The 23,535-nt window shown below is 35.9% G+C and overlaps 5 protein-coding genes and 1 long non-coding RNA gene across 6 annotated transcripts in view; 4 read left to right on the top strand and 2 right to left on the bottom strand.

The window, feature by feature from the left end:
- The first annotated feature begins 543 nt into the window (after positions 1-543).
- Positions 544-1,873, top strand: LOC108965135 (delta(3,5)-Delta(2,4)-dienoyl-CoA isomerase, mitochondrial). The gene is made up of 4 exons (XM_018927352.1): positions 544-692; positions 788-965; positions 1,022-1,646; positions 1,721-1,873. The coding sequence occupies exons 1-4, from the start codon at positions 650-652 to the stop codon at positions 1,814-1,816; spliced, it is 942 nt and encodes a 313-aa protein (XP_018782897.1). The 5' UTR covers positions 544-649; the 3' UTR covers positions 1,817-1,873.
- Positions 1,874-1,891: 18 nt separating this feature from the next.
- LOC108965132 (transcriptional adapter 1-like) lies at positions 1,892-3,139 on the bottom strand. Its single transcript, XM_018927351.1, has 2 exons — positions 2,114-3,139; positions 1,892-2,050 (listed from the first exon to the last, which is right to left on the bottom strand). Exons 1-2 carry the CDS (start codon positions 2,953-2,955, stop codon positions 1,924-1,926), a joined length of 969 nt encoding a protein of 322 aa, XP_018782896.1. The 5' UTR covers positions 2,956-3,139; the 3' UTR covers positions 1,892-1,923.
- A 129-nt stretch (positions 3,140-3,268) lies between these two features.
- Positions 3,269-6,098, top strand: LOC108965136 (dynein assembly factor 5, axonemal). Its single transcript, XM_018927353.1, has 4 exons — positions 3,269-4,163; positions 4,219-5,582; positions 5,640-5,849; positions 5,918-6,098. Exons 1-4 carry the CDS (start codon positions 3,367-3,369, stop codon positions 6,043-6,045), a joined length of 2,499 nt encoding a protein of 832 aa, XP_018782898.1. The 5' UTR covers positions 3,269-3,366; the 3' UTR covers positions 6,046-6,098.
- On the bottom strand, positions 6,083-6,669 carry LOC108965137 (28S ribosomal protein S14, mitochondrial). Its single transcript, XM_018927354.1, has 2 exons — positions 6,516-6,669; positions 6,083-6,460 (listed from the first exon to the last, which is right to left on the bottom strand). Exons 1-2 carry the CDS (start codon positions 6,579-6,581, stop codon positions 6,137-6,139), a joined length of 390 nt encoding a protein of 129 aa, XP_018782899.1. The 5' UTR covers positions 6,582-6,669; the 3' UTR covers positions 6,083-6,136.
- A 297-nt stretch (positions 6,670-6,966) lies between these two features.
- LOC108965128 (N-alpha-acetyltransferase 16, NatA auxiliary subunit) lies at positions 6,967-12,186 on the top strand. Its single transcript, XM_018927342.1, has 7 exons — positions 6,967-7,250; positions 7,693-8,181; positions 8,256-9,043; positions 9,144-9,507; positions 9,569-9,632; positions 9,699-10,351; positions 11,090-12,186. Exons 1-7 carry the CDS (start codon positions 7,194-7,196, stop codon positions 11,309-11,311), a joined length of 2,637 nt encoding a protein of 878 aa, XP_018782887.1. The 5' UTR covers positions 6,967-7,193; the 3' UTR covers positions 11,312-12,186.
- A 912-nt stretch (positions 12,187-13,098) lies between these two features.
- The window catches only part of LOC108965129, a 167,835-nt gene continuing 157,398 nt past the window's right edge, over positions 13,099-23,535 (top strand). The window contains exon 1 of the long non-coding RNA XR_001993084.1: positions 13,099-13,606. This is a non-coding gene — a long non-coding RNA (uncharacterized LOC108965129). The remainder of the gene's footprint in view (positions 13,607-23,535) is intronic.

The following is a 23,535-nucleotide window of genomic DNA, read 5'->3' on the forward strand; positions in this document are numbered from 1 at the left end:
ATGTGGTTTAAAAATTATTTCAAATTGCACGTCGTTTCCAATTTATCAACAATTTTCCTATTAGTACAAATTAAAAATGATTTATATTATTTTAACTCTTCCAGACGTGATTAAATTTTTCGTAAATTGGCAGCGCGATAAACAGTGCTGGTATTTCTACAAACAAATTTCTGTTGCTCATATTAAAAATTGCTGTCCAGCAAGAGTTGCTAAATTTTAAATTTAATCGTGTACCCTCAAAATTTACTAAGCGTTAAATGTGATTCTTTCAAAAAAATAAAATTCAACGAAAATAATAGAATGTCAAAAATTATGTGTTTTCCAATTAATTAAAAAATCATTTAATACATATTCAGTTTTACGAATATACGTTTATATTTGTATTTTTTTTATTTTATAAAATCTTACATAATGGGCTATCGGCCGTATATTTGTATTATATGTACAAATGTTTGTATATATTAAAAATGTATTTAAACGGATCCACTAAAACATATTAATAACCGGTAGCTACATAATCGAGGTTTCACTGTACTTCACCCAAGTGATAGATTCCTCTCAATAACATAAAACACATCTAACTTTGCTATTTTGATTTCATTATTTGCTAAATTAATTACATTTCGGTTAATTTAATTTTACTAAAGGCATGGCATTAAGAGCATTTGGAAATAGAAATTTTTCGTCTCTCGGTAGGTATATCCAGGTACAAGGTTCAAAGTCCATACCATAGGATCAGTTTTTGTATCGTTTTTATTTGCAAATATACATATGTAAATGTATTTAGCTTTGAGGGCTGCTGTTATCACAAAAGTGGAGCGCAACATGAGTAGTAGCATTTTGCATAAACATGATGGAGATTTGAAATATCATACACTAAACATCACTATACCAAAACAATTTGTTTACCATGTCGAGCTTAATCGACCAAAACAATTAAATGCTTTCAACAAGGACCTGTTTGTGTAAGTACATAAGGAAACACTGCTGTTGGTTTTATTTAATTTCTTTATGCTGTTAGTGAAATTAAGAAGTGCTTTGAGAGTCTTAGCACCAATCCTGACTGTCGAGTAGTTGTTTTATCAGGCTTAGGAAAACACTTTACTGCAGGACTTGATTTAGTTGATGGTATGAAGTTGAGTCAAGAATTAGGTGCGGTTGATGATATTGCACGGAAAGCTGCTTTGCTGGAACACACAATAAAACTCTATCAAGATTCCATATCTTCCTTGGAAATATGCGCGAAGCCTGTTATAACAGCTGTACATTCTGGCTGCATCGGCGCAGGAGTTGACCTTATAACTGCTGCTGATATACGTTATTGTAGTGAAGATGCATTTTTCTGCGTTAAAGAAGTTGACATTGGTATGGCCGCAGATGTAGGTGTATTGCAACGACTACCAAAAGTCGTGGGCAATGAATCATTGGCGAGGGAACTTGCCTATACTGCGAGACGTTTTGGTGCTACAGAAGCGCATAACTTCGGTTTGGTTAGCAAAGTTTACCCATCCAAGGAAGCTTGTGTTGAGGGTGCGTTGGAATTGGCCGCAATCATCGCTGAGAAAAGCCCAGTTGCAGTGCAGGCTACTAAAGCTAATATAATTTACTCAAAACCAAGACCAAATCAGGATGGTTTAGATCATATTGTAAGCAAAACAAAGAATTCATATACCACTTATGTTATGATAATGAACTTTCGAAAATTTTAATTCTCTTTCAGCGACAAACGAATAAATTAAACTTGCAATCGGAAGATTTTGCGAATGCCGCATTAGCAGCATTAACTAAGGAACAACCAATATTTTCAAAATTGTAAAAGGCAACCTGATTAGTTTTTAAGCATAAAGTTTTATTAACAATTTAAAAGAAATTATTAAATAAAAGTTTTATATACTACAATAAATATGTATTTTATTTGGATAATTAGTGCAACATTTGCGTAAGTCGCTCCATATTAATAAAATATACGGAGTGTGATGCAATGAGATTGTGATCGTTGAAAGCACGCTGCGCATCCTTCAATGTTATGATTTCTCGTCTTTGTGGCTCACTAAAAGTAATATTAAAATAGTTACTAAATTAACCAAATTATTTTATATATGTATGTGCTTACATTTCTTCACAAGCGGATAAGAAAACTCCATCTTCATTTGAACGACGCATAAAATTCGGTGAAGTAATTTCTTTATCAAGTTCTAATGGTCCATCATCAATTTTTTGTCTCGTCACTGTATTCCGCAGAGAAGGGTCTTTTAATGGTGCACCAACATCATAGTAAAACGAACCATCGCCACTTACTTTATAATGTTTACGATTCATTATAATCGCCGATATGAGATTTTTTAGGAGCACCTGCACCGCCATTGCCACATACTCGGCCACATTGTCTTCGACATTAGTTAAGCCCACTTCCCAAGCACCAATTAGAAAGCGACCCAGCACAAAACCCGCATCTGGCAAAAACAGCTCCTGTACGCAATAACGTTGAGTGGGCAATATTTGTACATTAGCATCGGTTCCGGCGGTGGGTTTAATACATTCTAAATTGTCTTCCACTATGAAGTCAAGAAAATCGTATGGCTCGAAAGTAACACGATCACTGACCGCTCTTGAGCTTCTTTTTCGTTTTCGGCTCCGACTGCTGCTACTACCACCACTAGCGGTGCCAGTTGTACTGCCCGCAGGACCACTATTGTTGTGCGATGCGAAAAGTAATGGTGACTTTTCTGGAGTTTGAAATGCGTCGATTTTGTTTAGTATAGCAATCAGAAATTGATTGTGTAAATGCATTTTATCAGGCGTAAGGAATTTTCTAGATTCACTGTCAAATTCTTCTTTGGACCATTTATAACGAAACCACAACTTCATGTTTGCCAAATATTTATGTACGTTTTCACCCAAAGCGCCAAATAACGCTGTTTTCGCGGCAACGACTTTATCGCTTAGATCGCACATTGCACTTCTTTAAATTTGTTAGTTGTTAAATAATGCAATTTGTTTATTGTTTTAAAAAAAATATAAGATGTCGTCTATTTTCAACTATTATCATTACACACCTTGTTTATTATTAATCAGTTTTCGTTGCTATTCGACAGCAGTTGTTGGAAAAGGATTTGTTTAAAATTGATCAGCTGATTAAATCAGAGCTGCCAGACAATGCACAATGGAAATATTTTGTCTGAATAATCCATTGTGAGTGGCTATTTAAACCGATGACAGTATTTTAAAGTGAATATTTTGCAACCACAAAAAAAAAATTTGAGAAGGCGGTAACATGTCACCTAGCAACATATTTTTGTTTAAAAATCTAGTAATTTCAGATTATTTATTCCGAAGAAATATTTGATAAATATTGATTAGCACAAGATGTCTTTAAACATGGAGGAATTGTGTGAGAATCTCCAGTCGGACGAACGCCGAACCAAGCTTTCAGCTTTGAATCTCCTACAAGATCATTGTAAAAAGGAATCTTATACAAAATTGCACGGTGTATTCGATGAAATCTACTTACATTTGCTAAAATGTTATTCCGATCGTTTCGAAAGTGTGCGCGAAAAAGCAGTACAAACGGTAACCGAATTTGTAAACAAATTGCCTCCAAATGACTTTCATTTAATGAATATCATATCAACTTTGGTGGAGCGTATGGGACAACAGGAAACCTTAGAGTCAAGTGAGGAAATTCGTTTGCTATACATACAACAATTGTCAATGCTCATACAAAAGTATGCGGTTACGGGAAATAAGCGATCACTCCAGGAATGTTATACTGAAATCATATCCGTTTTGACAAAAGCCCTGCGGGACACTTACCCTGCGGTACAAAGAGAGTCATGTGCCTGTGTGGTAGCGTTGATGAACGCTGCCGACACAATCGCAATACAACCATTTATTGAAAAATTGACGAAACCACTTTATGGCATGTTAAATCATAAACATTCATTAGCACGTATATCAGCAGTAGAAGCGATTGGCCGTTTGTCGTTACATGTAGATCCGAAGAATGACACTTTATCTCAATTGATTATGGAAGTGTCGCCGTTGTTGATGGATTCAATGCCATTAGTTCGTCGCGAATGTGGTCAACTGGGCATATTGTTAGCTTTGGAATTAAGAGACCGTTATTCGTTTTTCGACCGAATTATACCTTTTATATTATGTTGGTAAGTATGTTGATCTTTCATAACATTATTAAATAATAATATATTGCATTAACAGTTTAAAAGATGACTCACATGAAGTGGTAGATTTTATACGTCCACAATGGATTAAATGTGGCAAGCAATATTTTGATGAAAATGAGGAGGAACTAAGTAAACAAGAAATAGGCGATTTGCCTGTAAAAAACTATCCACCCGGCACTGAACGTCCCACAATTGGTTGTCGAGCAATAGTGCAACGTTCACTGCGCTTATTGAGTTTAATCACGCGTGAATCGAACGATTGGAAAGTGAATGTGCGCCTTCATTCCCTTAAGTTGCTCTATCAGTTCGTACTACATGCGGAGGCAGCAATGACTGCAAAATTTTTCGAAATTTATGGCGATGTTGCACGTGCCTGCCGCGATCCTGAGACTGTTGTGTCAACTCAGGCTATGAAAGTTGCCGATTTAATGGGTCGACTATTTTCTTATGACGATTGGATCGAACATGGATTCGAAGGGTTGGTAAAAAATACTAAAGAGGGATATTTAAAATGTTTCTATCACATGTTTGCTGCCAGCCTAGGCACCAAGTTCGATGATATTATTCGTGTTTCTGAAATGTTGATTAACAGTGAGTTTTCACAGACGCTCAAACCAGAAGTTCAATTGTATGTACTGAAATTGGTTGAAACTATACTGTCGAAATCAGATGACGTAGGAGAGCAGTTCGAAAATGATAAGAATGAAAATCTCGTTTTAAACTCATATGTAGCGACTATAAAAGTTATGGCTCTGTCATTTGACTCTGAGCAAACGAACGTTGTACAACTGCAAGATTTAGGCCAACATATACTGACCAAACTAGCAGAACGCCAAAAAATCACTGTGGCCGCTCTACACGAAAACTATTTTATTAGCGCCTTAAATTATGTGGAGAATCTAGATGCGTCACTGGATGATTTGACCGAGCCCATTATACTGTTAAACGGTTTGATCAATATAGCTAAATTGCGGGCAACATATCTGCAAAATTTGCAAGAGAAAATAATTTTAGTCTGGGAGAATTGTGATGATTCTGCTAAAGTGAAGATTTTCACTAGCATATCTGTTGTTATGCTACAATGGACTGAAACTATTAATCGACAACTCTGTGAAAGTATTGAATTCTTAACGAATTTCGTTACATCGGTAATAGAACAACATTTGCTTTGGCATGCCGGGGCAAATGCAGAAGCAATGCGCTCGATGGCCACGGCTACATTGTGCGCCATGTCGCAAGGTGCTGTTGAGGAAGCTCGTGTTGTGTTGCCTGCATGCGTTGGCAAGTATCTTCCTAGTCTACTAGAAGATCGTTCAGTCGCAACTCGTCACTACTCAGTAAAGTGCCTCTTCAACTTTGGTGAAGTAGATGTGGAACAATTAAAACCAATTGCTTACGGTATATATTTTAAATAGCTTTTTGTGACATAAGAAGTATATATTGTGTAATTTACAGCTACCTTGCAGCGATTGGATGATCCTTCTGCTGGTATACGTGAATTAGCTGCGATGGTTATACCAAAATTAAGCCCAAAATTTAATAAGAGTAAGGACGAGAAGGAGAGTTTTGAACACGAAATTTGGGAAACATTCATTAAAAAAGCGTTAGATATGATGTTTTTGCACTACGAAGGACCAGAAGTCCGCTTACAAAAGTCCATAAAGGGTAATTATTGTAATAATATATATAAAATATAAGCTCGGAAACGTATGCAATTTTTTCTTTTTTAATAGTGTCTATCAACTTGCTTGCCGAAAAATATCCTGAAATATGCAAAGAGAGTTATAAGCGTACTGTGGCCATGTCGTATAATAGCTTAAGCCTGCGGGAATTGCAATCGGAGCTACCACTTCTAATATAACTCTTTTGAAATAATTGCATTATTTTTTAAATACAAATTAAATTTATTTACAACATATTTTATTATAAATGAAAGAAAATTTGCATGCAATTTACCACATGGCGCGTTGAACACCCGACAATTTATTATAATCAGCCAGGTGTCGCCATACAATACGACTTAGACGGTATCTGTGTACAATACCTCGAGAACGTGAAGTAAGTGCGCAACGCTCACGTACACGCACCAAGCACGAATCTCGAGGAAAGGCAGCTATCTCGGCGTCGGCTATTTCACGTAATTCCACAGGTAGGATGTCATTCTTGCGCAGAGCATTTACTCGCAGTCGCTCCTTGGCATTTTCAGCCACACATTTTCGCCGTTTAACATCGCGTATCATACGCCAATCCGTATATTTGGTGCGCACTTGCTGGAGCTGTTGAGAAGTACTTTCAATTAGTTTGCAACATCAAAATAAACTTTTTACTTACGCTATAGCCAGTTATTTGTACACTTTGGCATACAATACTGCCGATTTTGTGGGTCAATTGATTCATGCTTTATTGCAAAGATTCCAAGAGTTTGTTATTCAATTGATATGGACAGCTGATCTGAGACCGCAAATAGATCTGTTCGATTAATGTGTTCAGTTACGTTTCAGTGGCCCTACAAATTGTGGTTGTTGCCATATTTAAGATATCTGAAATAGTGTTTTTTCTTAATTTTCAGAGTAAAAGGCGAAATAATAAGACCAGTTTTAATAATAACGATTGACAATTATTTTTAAAATTTTTGAAGAAGAGCATTTTCGAAATCAACGAGTTAAAAAATACATTTTGTTTCAAATAATTAGGTTAAATATTAAAGTCTGGCATAAAAAGAATTAAATGTCAATTGCTTGCTTTGACAATTCTACATTCATATCTAATTTAAGTATTTGTGCGTGTGTGAGTGTTCAATACTGCTCTGTTTGTCTTCTTCTTCTTTTCTGTCGAGCACGGATCGACATCTCAATTTTGCTCGTGGTTAAGCTTCCACGGAACTTTTGTGAAAATTTTCACCGTCCGTGGCGAAAATTTCTGTGAAGGATTGGTGTATTCCGTTTGTATTAACGTAGATAGTGCAAATAGTGTGAAGCTTGTAAGTTTGTTAAAAGTAAAGTGTGCAAGATGCCTTCCAGCGATCCACTGCCGCCCAAAGAGAGTGCCCTCTTCAGGAAGCTGCTGGTAGGTGCATAAATATTTGGAAGTTTTATAATTGCACTATGTTTCAGATGCTCATAAACGACGTATAATAAAAACTATATCATTAAATGCAAATTCCATCTTAAGCGGCATCAAAACTATTTCCATTGACATACATGATTCTACGAGTCATCTTTGAACCGTGGGTTTTGGGGAAAAAACCTCAAGACTTTTCTTGATAAGATTTAGTATTGTACCAACCAAAACGATGTTCTTGATTGAGTAGGGTAAAAAAAATGTATAGGAATAATTTAAGAATATTTGCTTGCAAAATATTGTCAAAACATAACCTCAAATGCGGCTAGCGGGTTAATAATGGGGTGCAAAGCTAATATAACGCAAATTTTTAAAGATTATTTTTTAATATTTGACTAAAAACTTTGTGTAATTCATAATTGCTTTTATTGAATGAATTCTTTTTTAGAAATGCTACGAAATGAAGCAGTACAAAAATGGTTTGAAACTGGCAAAGCAGATTTTATCAAACCCCAAATATGCAGAACATGGTGAAACGTTGGCGATGAAAGGTTTAACACTTAATGGTCTGGGACGTCGAGAGGAGGCGTACAAATATGTACGTTTGGGACTGCGGAAAGATCTACGTTCCCACGTTTGCTGGCATGTGTACGGTTTACTGCAGCGCAGTGATAAAAAGTATGATGAGGCAATTAAATGTTATCGTAATGCATTGAAATGGGAAAAGGATAATCTGCAAATTCTCAAGGATCTGTCGCTGCTGCAGATACAAATGCGTGATCTAGAAGGTTATAAGGAAACCCGCCATCATCTCTTTACGCTGAGACCTTCGCAACACGCTAGTTGGATTGGTTTTGCTATGAGTTATCATTTAATTGGAGATCTCGAAATGGCCAATAGTATATTGGAAACCTTCAGCCAATCACAGGCACCAATAGTATGTAGATTAAATGAATTATTCCTAAATATTACCCCTAATAATTGATTTTATTGTATATATTTTACTGGTAGGAAACACATGACTATCGCCATTCAGAACTTTTATTGTATCAAAACCAAATCCTAGTAGAAGCCGGTAATCTTCAGCGTGCACTCGAACATTTAAAACAATACGAGAGTCAAATTGTTGATAAGCTGGCGGTGCAAGAGTCAATTGGCGATCTGTATATTAAACTCGGACAACCCGAATTAGCTGTATCTATCTTTGAGGAGTTGATTCATCGGAATCCCGAGAACACACTGTACTATTCGCAATATTTTGCAGCTCGTGAATACACGGAAGCCGCAGATAAGTTGACTGCTTTCAAAAAATTTGAGCAAATTTACCCGCGAGCCATGTGTCCAAAACGTTTGCCATTGGATGTGGCAAGTGGCGATGCATTTAGGTCGGCACTTGATTCTTATTTACGTCGTGGTTTGCGTAAAGGCGTACCGCCATTGTTCGTAAATGTTCGTGTTTTGCATCGTGTGCCAGAAAAGGCATCAATTATCGAACAACTAGCCTTACAATATTATGAAAATTTGACACGTTCTGGGCACTTTTCGAGAGAAGATGCCGAAGCAAATCTACCTGTGGAACCGGCGTCAGCACTGGTTTGGACTGCTTTGTTTTTGGCACAACATTACGATTACAAACGCGACACGGAGCATGCCCTAGAATACGTTAATGCGGCTATTGATCATACACCCACGCTTATTGAGTTATTCATGACCAAGGGACGTATTTACAAGCACGCTGGCGATCCCGTTGAAGCCTATATGTGGATGGATGAAGCGCAGAGTATGGATACGGCAGATCGGTGAGTTTGAGTCGATTCAAGTAATTTCAGCTGACAGCAATTATATTACAAAATATATTTTGAGTTCGTTATAATATATTATTTTTTATTTAATTGTCAGCTACATAAACTCAAAATGCGCCAAATATATGTTGCGCGCCAATATGGTTAAGGAGGCTGAAGAGATTTGTTCGAAATTCACACGTGAGGGAGTTACTGCCATGGAGAACCTAAATGAAATGCAATGCATGTGGTTCCAAACGGAGTGTGCACTGGCTTACCAGCGCATGGGACGTTGGGGTGAAGCCTTGAAGAAGTGTCACGAAGTAGACCGTCACTTTTCGGAGATTATAGAAGATCAGTTCGACTTTCATACATACTGTATGCGCAAGATGACGTTACGTGCGTATATCGGACTATTACGACTGGAAGATGTGTTACGTCGTCATCCTTTCTATTTCAAAGCGGCAAAATGTGCCATAGAGGTGAGTAGAAATGTGTTAAACACATTATGATATAATCTTCATTTCTTAAATTTACTTCTAGGTCTACATACGCTTATACGACAAACCACTTAAATCGGAAGAAACCATTGAAGAAATCGATTCGGGTATGAATTACGATTACGTCAAGTATTTTGAATATTTATAGCTCATTTTCAATTTTAAACTTGCAGAAAATCTTCCGCCATCGGAGCTTAAGAAGTTGCGCAGCAAGCAGCGCAAAGCCAAGAAGAAAGCCGAACTGGAAAACGCACAAGCGGCACAAGCGCAAGTCAAGCGCGAGCAACATCAGAAATCCAAGCAGCAAGCAAATCAAGAAGCTGATCCAGAAGCGCCACAATTGGATGAGCTCATACCAGAGAAGTTAGAGCGACCGGATGATCCACTCGAAAAGGCTATTGAATTCCTCAAACCGTTACAACAATTGGCCAAAGATCGTATTGAAACGCATTTATTGGCATTTGAGATATACTGCCGCAAGAACAAGATTCTCTTAATGTTGCAATCCATTAGACGTGCTATGGCAATCGATGCGACGCATTCATCGGTACACGCTTGCATAGCTAGGCTAGCGCAGGCATTGCCCAAGCTGACAGCTGACCAAGAGTTGAATGAGAGCATTAAAATTGTCATTGACAAGGCCATCAAAGAACTGATAGGTACAAAGAGTGTACAACAACTGAACGAAGAATTTGTGGCGCAAAAAGATGCTTCCATAATGCATCTGTACGAAGGCGCACGTATCATGTATGAACTGGAGCCAAGTAAACGGGATACAGCCATCAATTTGATTACCTCATACGACTTAAATAAAGTTAAACTGGAAGTAAGTAGTGTTGTAGTGAAGTCAATTAGCCGAATAATTGCATTATTACACCCTGAACACACAAAATGAAACGTCTGAGCCCCAGATATGTCAGAACTCTGCACTCCGGCCTATAACGTATTGATGTCGAACACATACACAGTGGGTCCTGTATGCTTCCGGTTAAGAAACATAACGAACTCCTCGCCAAGCATTTTCTGCTTTGTTTTCGCAGTTTCCTTTAGCGGATAAAAATCCGGATCCGTTACGGTTACTTAGACTCGACTGTCAGTTCCCACAACCGTCCGTCCACTTTATATACGCGAATTAGTTGGTCAGTTTTTAAAACATCGATCTGACATCTTGCACACGTATTTTTCTCACTAAAAAGCTGTTCATTTGTCGGTCGCCGTCGATATCGATGCCATACAAACTAACCGATCAAACCCTGTCCTTGTCTGCAAAACTTTTGTTTTTGACAAGATAATTCTGCGAAAACTGCCATAGATTATTAAACAAAGCAACGCTACAATCTTCGAATATATTGTTCAAATCGGACCCATATAGCTTATCGCTGCCAATCAAATTGACTTATCCAAATTCAAGATATACCCTTTATGCTTGAAAAATGCACCCGTGTAGGGTATTATAGTTTCGGTGCAGCCGAAGTTAACATTTTTTCTTATTTTCTTGTTTTTTTTTATTTTAAATTTTTAATCTTTATTAATATTTCCATTTTATTTTATTTATATTGTAAAGGAAGCCACGAAAATCTACGAAGCGCTGCGTGACGGTGTTTTCGGCGATTGCGATACGGAATTGAGTCTATACCGTGCTAAGTGTCAGCAACGTTTCACGTATGCACGTCTCTTCAAGGACATTGTGGACACACCAAACGCCGTTTCCACTGAGGATAATCATGTGGATGAGAAAACAAAACCGAATGCTATATCTGCTGATGTGAAGACTGCGGATTTGTAATACACAACTGCAATATGCATATGATATGCAAAACAATTTTAAAAAATATTTACAATAACAAATGGAGCAAGAGTGAAACAATATCCAGCAGCCGTGTAACACCAATTAAATCAATAGATAACATCCTAGTTACCTACATTAATAAATTCACACGCATACACACATCAATTAAACGCTGAAATTTAAAAGTTTAATCTGAATAAATGTCTTGACTAACAATCTACAAAGCGAAGTAGGGGAAAATAAAAAAGCTCGAACATTCATTATAGCAGAAGAAACATCCGAGAAACCATTATATCAGCGCTTAACTCATGCGCAAATTAGCAATTACAATAAATACAATTATAAAACAGACTTCACTTATATACATACATACAAACGTGCATAGTTTACTATATGGTACGGTTGTAGGAAAATAATAGTAACTATGCATATAACTCGAAACATTATGAAGGAGCTCAAGTGTATGTGAGTACGCCGTGGGTGCGCAATACAAGAAAGTAAAATAATTATAAATTCACAAAATGTCTGCGAATTGTCGAACGTTATCTATTATTTCTTAAACCAAATGCATATACAATATTTCTATTATAAATTTTCACATTTTATTTTTTCTACGCTGAAGTTTGAGGCTGTCAGCGCGTCAAATTGTGTTAAGTAGTTATTAATATTGTTTTATTTCTGAACTAAACACTACTAACTATAACCATTTTCAACAATTATTTTGCAATAGCACGTGAACTTTCGTTTTATCTTTTCATAGTTGGAGAGCAACAAATTTGAAAAGAATAAAATTAAAAGCAACTTTGAAAAGCACTAGCGCCTCTAGTTCAATGAATGAATGAAATGCCAGTTAATGGAAAATTTGTTAAAAATACAGTAAAAATGCATTATGACCAGTATTTGTGCAAAAAAATTAAAAAATAAAAGTTTCAAAAGCATGGCACTAGTGCAGATAAATTATTGGTCGAGGGCAACAATGAAAGTAAATACCAACACAAACAATATCTTTTCCAAATATATTATGCATAGCTCATTCCTGTTTTTATGAATATGCTCTCATATATACATGCGTACTATATACATATGTATGTACGTAATAATGGGTAGGAGTGATTTATATAGGCGAGCCAATAAAAATTCCTAACAAAAAGTTGTTGCGCTGCATATTTATTACGCAAAAATAAATTAACTAATAAATGCCGAAAATATTAACAAATTTAGTATTTACTAAAATAAAAGCATCGCATTAGAGATCTGTGTTTTAAACTAATTTATAACTACTAAGCGTAGTTAAGCTGCGGGCGCATCGACTATTTTCAGTGTTTCCTTTTTTATAAAATACAAAAACAATTAATTTTTACTTATTTACAGTAGCTCGTGAATAAATAAAATAGTAGACACAATGAAATATAAATTAAAAACACAATCACGGAGTTTGATTAAATCACAATTTTGTACAGACGAAAATCAGGTGAGTTGCTAAATTCTATAGTATGTTTGTTTACAACGAATTATTTGAAATATTAAAATGAAGAAGTGACATTTGTTTCCGTTTCTCATTCGCTCGCTGGCAAAAGCAACGAGTAGTAGTTATTCAAAAATAATACACGTCTTAAATTAGCTTTTTCAGTTGCGAAATTTTAAGTTTACATTTTGCAATTGCTATTTACACATACTAATCTGTTAAATATTAACCAAATTTTATATAATAATTGTATTCAAATTTAATTTAGTTTACTAAATTAACATCCTTAACAAAAATTTATGAATCGAAAAATATTTCGTTAATAAATAATTTCCATGCTGCTAGCAACCCTACTTCCGTTTCCTAACTGTTCTTTCACATCAACGAGTAAACCGAACAGCTGAAGTCAGCAACTGCAATTCGTTCTTTGCAAGTGAATTTCTTTTATATGATGTGTTGTGCCAATGTTATAAGTAAATAAAATAAGTGTTGGTTTTTGTGGTATGATATAATTGAGTGTAGTAATGTTTTTCATACAATATAGTTGCTGTTGAAAAATATTTGTTTTATTTAAACAGCAACAGCGTATGAGTGTCGAAAACATGCGCAGTCATGCGAGATTTATCTGAAGTTTGTTTTTGTAAAGCTTTCAATGGCTTCAAGTTGCTGATTTCATGTGAAAAATATGCTATTAAAGCAATTTCATAAATAAATTTATAAAGTGTGTAATTGTAAAGTGTATAATTGTAAAGTTTTCGCATTTGCGCAGGTAAATTGCACTTCGTGTCATATGTATATGTTTGTATCTATGCTTGAGCAAATTATTGGTAAGTTTTTTTTTTAATTATTAAATATTTAGGCATTAATATATAGTTTCATCTGTACTTATGATGAAATCTCAAATTTTACATTAACTTCGGTAAATTGCTTTGAGCAAAATAATAAATATTATTATATGAAAAGAATGTATCGAGTGGTTTGTTATCGATATTTTAAAAACTGTTTTCCTGTATAGAAATCAAGTGATATATGTAATTAACTAAATTTTGTGAGTTATAGTTTTTAAATTTAATGTATTTTGAACAAAGAATAATGAAGTATTTCCTAAATATAAATATTGTGTCTTAGTGGCTATAACATTTTTTTTTTTATAATTTAAGTTTAAATAAGCGATAATAATAAGGAGAAAATGAGTAGTAGTAACTAAATAATTTTACTTGTTGCTGTTATTCAGACAAAATGGTTCGTTAGCTGGATAAAATGTGTTCCTAGTGAATCTGTGCATAATAATAGTAAATTAGGAATGAAATTTCTAAAATAAATAATAAATATATAAAATCAAGTTACCATCTGATCAAATTTGACTCGGACTCACAAAACTAAAAAGCCTCCTTTAGCGAATTTTCTCTTGCTATCTGATGTCAACACAACGATTTTCAATATTTCTTTAACTTAACTGGATGGACAACTCATATTGGGAAAGTCTTTACTAATTAATGGCTTTATGTTACTCGAAAACTTTTTTTCGTGATAAAGTAGCTTCACAAACAATTTTGAAGCTGTGATTAACTTGGAAGTTTTAATTTTAAGGAAGTAAGGCTGTTATTTTTTTTTTTTAAGTCAAAAATCGGTAGACAAACTTTTCGCGTCGTAAGAAAATGGCTGGTGAACGCCAGTCGAGTGGCCACCAAGATAGTATGATATCACATCGTTAGACTTTTTCCGGAATATGTAAAGTCTAAAGTCTATGCAGACTTCGATTCAGGCCTTGGAGCAAAACACCATTCGCGTGGCATACGCCAGTTGCCAGTCGAAATGATCGAACAAGTCATTGAAAATTGGGCTCAACGATTTACCCTCTGAGACGAAGCTGCGGCCAACATAGCATTTCCGATTAAATTTGAAGTTTCTGTGTTTTTTCCTAACAAACTAGGAACAAAACAGACAAAATGAAAATTTTTGCAATATACCAATAATTTGCGTACATTACCCATACAAGAAATAATATTACGTATAACTGTACATTAATCACATCGAAAAATCAAGTGCAGTAAATAGTTCTGTTCAATCGCATTCACCAAGGCAACAATACAGTCTACTCAATACGACAATTTATTTCTGCCACACAATCGATTGTTGGCTTACGGTCTTTAAATCGCTCATCCGCATCCGTTTCCACTTCCTAGTTACGTACATATGGTATTTACTCCCACAAATATGTATAATGCATATATCAGTATATAAGTGTATTGTTCATCGGGTTACTGTTGTAACGTAGCGTGTAATTATTGTAATTATGCATTAATGGCTTAATTGACAATAAAATCTCATTTAATTTAATTATCCTCCTCATTTTACATACAAACGGCACATTATATCAGTTCCATTTAATCTCAGCCAATGCATCCCTACATATCATACTCCAACTGATTATTTTCACTCAATTTCGGTGCGAGGGTCTGTTTGTTAGCGCTGATTTAATCTGGGTTGGCTTCATTTGGGAAATACAGTGTCAGCTTTTTGGCAATGAGAACCGATTTTTAAAAAGCATAACCACAATTTGTGACAGTTAGAGCAAGGTAATATCGATTGGTCATCGGCCTACGTGAAGTAGGCGTGACAACTAAACTATTCCTTAACAAATTAGAAAACAACCTCAACATTGGTTAATAAAAGGCATGTACATATATGTGGAGGTTATCATCTTCTTTTCTATCACTTTTTTAATGATTTTCATAACAACCCATTAGCAACTTGGAATGCCGCATGCCTTAGAATTGTTGCAAATACTCCTTCCTACCCACTCCTTTATCCTTGCACAGCAGCTTCTCTGTGATAAGGGGACCAACAGCATTGAAAGATTCGGTGTTGTGGATGCTGCAGAGCAGGTGAGCTCCTGCTTGGAATATGCTCTGAAAACTTCCCAAAGGTATGGAGAGTTCGGTACGTGGCCGTGTGACTCCTGCACCAGTTCTCTCCGTCGTTTTCGAACTGTCGGTGTACTACTTGATTTTATTAGGTATCCCTAAGCAGTAGCTCGAGAGCGAAATAATTCTATATACCCTTACTGCTACGGTTAATCTTGAACTTTTTAATGAAGCTTACACTTTTTTAATATTGTTCACTGGGAGAAGAGCCAGTGATATTTCGTCACTTAAGTCCTTCATGGGAAAGATATTACATTACCTCAGCCAAGCCCATCTGAAGTAGTGTGTGTTTAGCTACCTGACCGATTACAAGGTGATGCGGTGTGAGCTCCAGCATGACTTTAAGTGCCTCAAGTGCCGTCGTCGGGTCTGAACGCATGGCACCCGACACGCAGCAGGCGAATCGTTGCAGCTTCGATAGTTCAAGTCCTACCTGACGATTCTTGGCTTGCAGTCCCAGGATTTGCTAGCTAGTCCATTGCATATCATAGGTGCTTTAGTAGCTTCATAGTCAGGTCAATATGCTGCTTTCACCGGAGAGTATTAGTCATCTCTATCTCTCTGCCATAAACGATTAGGTTCATGAGACCGGGTGATTCCTTCAAAAAAAGGATGATATTTACCCTTTTTCATATTTTTCAAAAGGCAAAAAAAATTAAATATTTTAAATTTCCAGTATTCCGATTGTAGCTTCACATAGGGCTCCTAGGTCGATTAGTTAACAACTTTCTTGAATATATGCTAGTTCGGAAAGAGTCTGCTTGCGAAGAGTGCTCGAGCCCTAAAGAAGAGCTAATCATTTCAATGGCTTATAAGAAAAGAACGAGATGGAGTTTCATTTACAATTTTGAGAACATATTTTCCTAAAATTTTATAAAAAAAATTGATGAAATTAAAAATTAAATATTTCGAATCCTTTAACGCTATTTTTCCCCATAAAAATTTTAGCTGACGTGATCTATCTCTAATTACACATAAAAGTCAAGTAGATATATGGAATTATATCAAGCCACTGGCACTCATTTAGCATGCGCTAATTAATTGGTTTGGCAGGGTTTGTGGTGGAAACTAAAATATTAAAAATATCAACCAAAGTTCTGTGTAAAGTGAAATAACTTTGCCATTTCTTTACCAAAGATGACCAAAGAATTATTGGTTTGGGTGCCTAAACTTCAACCGGTTTTGGGTGAATAACTTTAATTAATGCTCAATACGGTTTCTTTAATGACAACATCTATTAAATATTCCTTCACTGAATAATGCATTTGCTCAACAATTATCGAATCATCGCGTAGACCAAATCATTATTTATTAATTTCTTTACTTTCCTTTGATTAATTGTGCGCTCATGTCATGGAGAAATTTGTGTCACTGGACACACGCGCACCGTGCATAATTGAATGTGACAGCATGCGGTTAATAATTCCGTTCCAACAAACGCATAACCCTACACGCCTACCTGTTATACGTGCCTTTCATATACCCTCGCACATAGTAGATATATGTATGTATTTGCATTGCATATTAATTTGTTGCGCTACAAAATACCTGCATAATGTTTCCCACTGTTGGTTTGTATTAAATACATATTCATTATGTTGTTATGCAGTTAAGCCGCATTTGCCTCACCACTTCGCTGCCGGTCGCTTCGCAAATAGGAAACGGTTTGAAGTTGGATACTTGGAGGATTTGCAGCACAACCGCTCAATTACCCCAAACACACAAAGGGGAAAACGGAAATCATAAATTGAACCAAATTCGCTTCCTGTTGTTTCGCTAAGATGCTTTGTGTTTTCATTCAAATATATAAGCATGAACACACAAATGTATTTAAATGAGCATCGTAATGATTTTGGAACAGAAAACTAGATTTCACAAGCAATTAAACATTAATGTTTAAATAAGACATGATACTAAATTAATGAAGACACATTATCATTATGCAATAATATATTATTGATTATTGTTGATTTTATATGTATATTGTAAAATAATTAGTAATTTAAATTAAATTAAATTTCACTGTCTGAAGAGGGGAAAAGAGGATTAGACCATTCAAAAGATTTACTTTTTTCTGTTTTTTTCTTTTCATAAAGTTAAAAAACGAAGGTTGCCAAATCTATATACATATATATATATATATATATAATATATAAAAATGAAATCCGTTTTCCGTTGTCACGTCATCACGCGTGAATGGCTGAGCCGATTTCTCTGATTTTTTTTTTGTAGTTTTCTAATATTCTGTACAAGGTTCTTATGAAAAACAATATTAAGAAAATCTCTCAGAAAGATTGAAAAATATACATTTAATTTTACATATTTTAAAAAACGCGCGTAACGAATGTAAAATTAATTCAATTTAAATGTCAACGTCATGCAATTAAAAAAAAAAATTTTTTTTGTAATCTGTTTTCATGTAAATTTTATTAAGTTTTTGATAAAGTTCTTTTTGTTTTAAAGACTAAGAAGGCTAATAAGTGTTTATTAATCACGGTAAGTTCAATTCACCTTATGTCGATTTTTGGTAACTTTTGGTGACTACACAATATTACAATTTGGTATACATAGTTAAATAGAAAAAATATTTGTTCTTTTTATTTTCTGTTGGATTTTCGTACGTACAAACTTAGGTCGCAGAACTCGAAATACGGCAAGCAAAGAAATATAAGAGCAAATTAAACAAATGAGCAACGCGAAGCGCAAAATGAACGACAAAGGAATCGAAATGAACATAGAAATGTTGTGTTTAATCCCCACAGAGCTGCATTCTGTTATAATGCGGCAATTGATTACAGTTCAGAGCAAATTGTTGCTATTTTACTAATGAATATTGTGTGTTCACATTGCAATGAAATTAATTTTCTTAATTGAAAAATGATAGCCGTCTTCACCTTGCCAAAGTAGGATAGGATGATATTGTAAGGCATTATACGATCGATGTGTTTCGGACACACGCTGAAGTTGATCGTTCCACCGAAGTGAAACAATGTCTCGGTTTTCTAAATTTTCTCCCATGACGAGAAGAGCCACTTGATCAATTTGTTGGCGCATTAAAACGTCCTGCAAGTTGTCCTGCAGGCGCCTTATCTTCTCTGATGACGAAGATGAAGAATGACAAATCAGTTGATTTCATTACTAATGAAGATGAAGTTGTCAATTATCCAACAGAATTTTTTAATTCGCTGGAATTGCCTGGCTTATCACCTCATAATCTGCAATTAAAAATCTGATCAGTAATTTTTATGTTACGGAACATAAACCAGCCACGTCTGTGTAATGGTACCCGGCTTGCGGTGAAGAAATTATTGAACAATCCCTATGATACCGAACGACATACCATTCAGCTTTAAACGTTTATAGTTTCCAGTGCGGCTTGCATTTGCAATGTCAATAAATAAATCGCAAGGGCAGTCGCTAAGTGTATGTGGGATCAACCTAGAAAATCCATGTTTTGCACATGACCAATTATATGTCGCCTGCTCCCGTGTCGGAAAACCAACATTATTTATTTATGCGCCAGAACATAAAACTAAAAATATACACAGTTTATCCAAAAGCATTAGAATAGAGAGAAGCAGTGAAGGGTATAGAGACTATTAGTTGCTTTCTAGAGCGCGCGTGGTGTTGAGCTCAGTGTTTACTTCAAAATGCCAAGTTGTTTAATAGCGATTTGTAAAAGTATAAGTGAAAATTATGGAACCCTATGGAATAAACGCCATTATGAAAATATATATTTTGTTTTTCATTTAATAAAATTAGTAAAGTCCTTCTCAGGTATGGCTAGACCAGGGAAATATGGATATCTATTATAGATTCCAGTTCAAATTGAATAGGTACTCATACATAAGATATGACAGCTATACTAAATAAAGTAGTGCATCAAAGCTACGCTAAGGCGGTACGAAGCTCGCAGGGTCAGCTAGTTTTAAATGAATATTCAAACACGTTCTGCATTATTTCGATGGAGCGATCGTTTGAGTTTGCTCAATAGCCCGAAGTCACAAGAAGCTAAATCAGGGGATTGCGATATTGATCGGAAATTTGGAATAGCTTCGTGTAAACGATGTATAAACCCCAAGTAATGGTATTCTTTGTTGACCGTTTGGCCAGTCAGAAGGAATTCGGAGTGCATCACACCTCGATAATCGAAAAAAACTGTGATCATAGCCTTGATTTTTGATCTACTTTGATTTAGTTTTTTCGGCATCGGCACACTTTTACCGCAATTCGGCCGATTAATCGAGTTTCCAGGTCATAAACGTCAAGACTCATCGCCAGTAATAATATGTTTCATGACATCCTGGTAGTGATTTTGGAACCAATCGCGCTTTCACTTCTCTTAGACTCAAATGATCTTTCGAAATGGGTTTTACTGATCCGCACGATATTCTTATTGGCTGTTAATCGTCGATCTCAACCACTAATTCCCTAATTTTTTTGGTGTTGATCATCAGTGGGTGTTGGTGGCCGTCCTGGCCGTGGTTCGTCGTCAACGCGTTTTCGACCCTATATGAATAATTTGTTTTAATCAAAAACAGTTGACCGCGACAAAAAATTATTATCGAAGGCCTCTTCCAAGATTCTGAAAATTTCGGTATTGATTATGATAACTTTTTCTGGCAAAGCTCGAATACCATTACAGTGATGCTATTTTTCGATATTGTCTTTTGAGTGGAACTGCTTGAGGCAGATCATGTGCCATCGAACGGAACAAATAATAATCGGACAGTGCAATATCTGAGGAATGTAGCGGGTGAGGTAAGAACCCCCATTTAATCGTTTCCAGGTAGATTTTAACGGGTTTGGCAACGTCAGGTCGAGCGTTGTCATGCATAAGAACCACTTTTTCGTGCCTCTCCTAGTATTGAAGCCGCTTTTCGCATGTAGGTTTTTTAAAATGGGTTGGCAGGTGACTCCCAATGCTGAAGCAAGCTCTGCTTGCGTTTTACACGGATCCTCATCGAGCAACGTCTAATTCACCCTTTTGCCTTCCTTCACACGGAAGGTCACTAATATTGAAATCGCCGTTTTGGATGCGGTGAAGCTAATCACGGTACATTGCTTAACATTCGTAAACTTTTTGGGGTTCTCATTGTGGTTCTTTGACTGAAGACATCCTGCAAATGACAATGAATTAATACTTTATTTATTCTTCCAAATCAATTCCGTCCGCTTTAAAGTGATGCCCGTCCGATAAAACGCGCTTTTGTCAACGCTTTTTCTAGTCCTCGAAACAGTCGTAATAGTATTTTCTGTTATAGTCTTCAGGACGTTCTTCAATTCGGTTTTTATCTTCCCAATAGTGTCAAAACGTCAATCTTCTTCTTCTTTATTGGCGCAGACACGGCTTACGCGATTATAGCCGAGTTAACAACAGTGCGCTCGGGTACTGCCTCGAATGCTTTCAGAGCTGGAGTGTTTTCGTCCATTCGGACAACATGACCTAGCCGCTGTCTTTTAATTCGCTCAACTATGCCAATGTTTTCATATATCTCATACAGCTCAGCTTTCCATCGAATGTGATATTCGTAGTGGCCAATACGCAAAGGACCAAAGCCGACTCATCAGATGTTGTCATCGTCCATGCCTTTGCACCATATGGCAGGACAATGATGATGAGTGGCTTATATAATTAGCTTTTTGTTCGTTGAGAGAGGATTTTACTTCTCATATGCTTACTCAGTCCGAAGTAGCACTTGTTAGCAAGAGTTATTCTACGTTGGATTTTGAAGCTGATAATGTTGTTGGTCTTCATACTAGTTCTAAGATAGACGAAATTATCTACGTCTTCGAAGTTATGACTGTCAATAGTGATGTGGGAGCCTAGTCGTGTGCGCCGACGATTTATTTGATGACAGGAGATATTTCGTCTTCCCTCGTTCGCTACCAGGCCCATTTGCTTCGCTTCCTTATCCAGTCTGAAGAAAGCAGAACTAACGACGCTGATGTTGAGGTCAATGATATCAATATCATCGATATACGCCAGCAGCTGTACACTCGTATAGAATATTGTTCGTTTGGTATCGAACGACTTGGAGAAGTCCTTCTCGATCTTGATTTAGCTTTTGGTATTGCATAAGGTCAGTTTGCACAGGCGTATTCTTTTTGAAGGGATAAATGAAAATATTTATTTTTAATAGACCTAACATAAGATACTTATTAGTATATGAACATCAGTTAAAAGCGAAATTTCATTTACATAATATACATAAATTCCTTTTTTAATACTTTGAATATTCAAGTAGCCAGCTGAGTCAGTACAATGCCAGTTTAATGCCACGTGATAATATCGCTATATCTTTTTCACCTGAGATGCTCAACACAATATACTATAATGCTCAATATATTGAAAGGAGCATGTGTAATCTTGATAATCCATTCTCCCACATCTGCGATTATAATAACACTGTGGAGTGCCTAAAGTACTAATATGGTGCACGAACCAGAGACCTTACTTTACATAGTCGCCTCCATTGGTTTCCAATAGTTTCACGCATAACACAATGTTACTCATAAGCCTTGGCGCCACAATTTTTTATATGCAAATTTTACACGAATAAAAAAGGAAAATAAATAAATAAAGACGTTTTATCACATTAGCACTTACTCATAGTTGATATTTTATTTATTTTCAAAGCATGCAAATTTTGCTCGTGCTTTTTGTGATGTTTTTTTCTACAATATTCTTTACATTGTTGTTCCAACACTTGAGCAAACTTATGCATATGCTTATAAGTGAGAGTAATGTTGAGGTATAAATCACTCTGGTGGAAATGCTAGATAAAAGAGTGTGTGAGTGCGTGTGTGCTTTGGTAGTAGGAATTTACGCATGCAGAAAACGTTGATATTATAAGAAGCTAGTTCACACATTGTAACTATTGATTAATGCATCCACGTGCCTCTTATGTATCTCTTACCGCATATGCTCAGCTGAAGGGTATTATTGTGTATCTGCTTCAGAGAGTAAGCTTTAAAGCAATTGCTTGCACTTGCATGCATTGTACTCCTTGTACTCCATGTTTTCTGTTTTTTCGTCTCTGAATTTCGTTTTCTCGTATTCGAGTGTCGCTTTGAGTGGAAATCATGTAGTGATGCTTCAACATGTTCCTTGTCGGTGTTAAGCTTATTTATCAGACTATCAATTGTAGTGGTAATATCATTAAGCTCACAACAATGCGTGTCTATGCATGTTAGTTTGTTAAGGTGGATAAATATGGAGGAATTCTACTGAATTGTATGACAAATAATTTTAATATACCTTCCTATGTATTTTTATTTTTTACGTGGTTCTTAAGCATGCGGACCACCTATTTAGTTATGAATATTTGGAGTATGAAATTAAGTAATAAGATAAGTGCAGTGTAGTGGGTTTAGAACTCAAAGAAAACACTCTCAGCTGCCTCTGGTAGAATATGGAAGCATGCAAGACAACTATTCGGCTATAGAATTTTCATTACCAACTACTAACATCTGCTTATTTAGTCGTAGTATATGGCGATATATTCCTGCACATAATCTTCTTTTAGCTCGATAGACTTCATCCAGTAATGGCCCAAGTTCTTCCACAAATCTGAAAATACTTCTTCTGGAGGTTTACAAAGTTGATCGTTTTGTATATATCCTTTCAGGCTGATTGGTTGAAAGGAAAGGGGAAGAATGTCAGACATTTAACCCATCCTTAGGCAAATTTTGCTGATCCTTTCAGTTTTTGATGGAGAAATTCTTCTTCTTTATTGGTGTCGACACCGCTTACGTGGTTTTAGCCGAGTTTATAACAGGGGTTTTACAGGGGATTCCAAGTGCAGCTGGTTGAATATTTGGATCTT

Source organism: Bactrocera latifrons, unplaced genomic scaffold (genome assembly GCF_001853355.1).
Source record: "Bactrocera latifrons isolate USDA-ARS-PBARC rearing strain unplaced genomic scaffold, ASM185335v1 scaffold_134, whole genome shotgun sequence".
NCBI lineage: Eukaryota > Metazoa > Arthropoda > Insecta > Diptera > Tephritidae > Bactrocera > Bactrocera latifrons.

Excerpts from the sequence above, each read along its gene's own strand:
- LOC108965135 (XM_018927352.1), top strand. The coding sequence starts at position 650 with ATGGCATTAAGAGCATTTGGAAATAGAAATTTTTCGTCTCTCG. Across the intron at positions 693-787 it reads TAGAAATTTTTCGTCTCTCG|CTTTGAGGGCTGCTGTTATC; the intron begins GTAGGTATATCC and ends AAATGTATTTAG. Across the intron at positions 1,647-1,720 it reads AGGATGGTTTAGATCATATT|CGACAAACGAATAAATTAAA; the intron begins GTAAGCAAAACA and ends ATTCTCTTTCAG.
- LOC108965128 (XM_018927342.1), top strand. The coding sequence starts at position 7,194 with ATGCCTTCCAGCGATCCACTGCCGCCCAAAGAGAGTGCCCTCTTCAGG. Across the intron at positions 7,251-7,692 it reads CCCTCTTCAGGAAGCTGCTG|AAATGCTACGAAATGAAGCA; the intron begins GTAGGTGCATAA and ends ATTCTTTTTTAG. Across the intron at positions 9,508-9,568 it reads CGGCAAAATGTGCCATAGAG|GTCTACATACGCTTATACGA; the intron begins GTGAGTAGAAAT and ends ATTTACTTCTAG.
- LOC108965137 (XM_018927354.1), bottom strand. The coding sequence starts at position 6,581 with ATGAATCAATTGACCCACAAAATCGGCAGTATTGTATGCCAAAGTGTA. Across the intron at positions 6,461-6,515 it reads TACAAATAACTGGCTATAGC|CTCCAGCAAGTGCGCACCAA; the intron begins GTAAGTAAAAAG and ends ACTTCTCAACAG.
- LOC108965132 (XM_018927351.1), bottom strand. The coding sequence starts at position 2,955 with ATGTGCGATCTAAGCGATAAAGTCGTTGCCGCGAAAACAGCGTTATTT. Across the intron at positions 2,051-2,113 it reads TTATCCGCTTGTGAAGAAAT|TGAGCCACAAAGACGAGAAA; the intron begins GTAAGCACATAC and ends TATTACTTTTAG.
- LOC108965136 (XM_018927353.1), top strand. The coding sequence starts at position 3,367 with ATGTCTTTAAACATGGAGGAATTGTGTGAGAATCTCCAGTCGGACGAA. Across the intron at positions 5,583-5,639 it reads ATTAAAACCAATTGCTTACG|CTACCTTGCAGCGATTGGAT; the intron begins GTATATATTTTA and ends TGTAATTTACAG. Across the intron at positions 5,850-5,917 it reads CTTACAAAAGTCCATAAAGG|TGTCTATCAACTTGCTTGCC; the intron begins GTAATTATTGTA and ends CTTTTTTAATAG.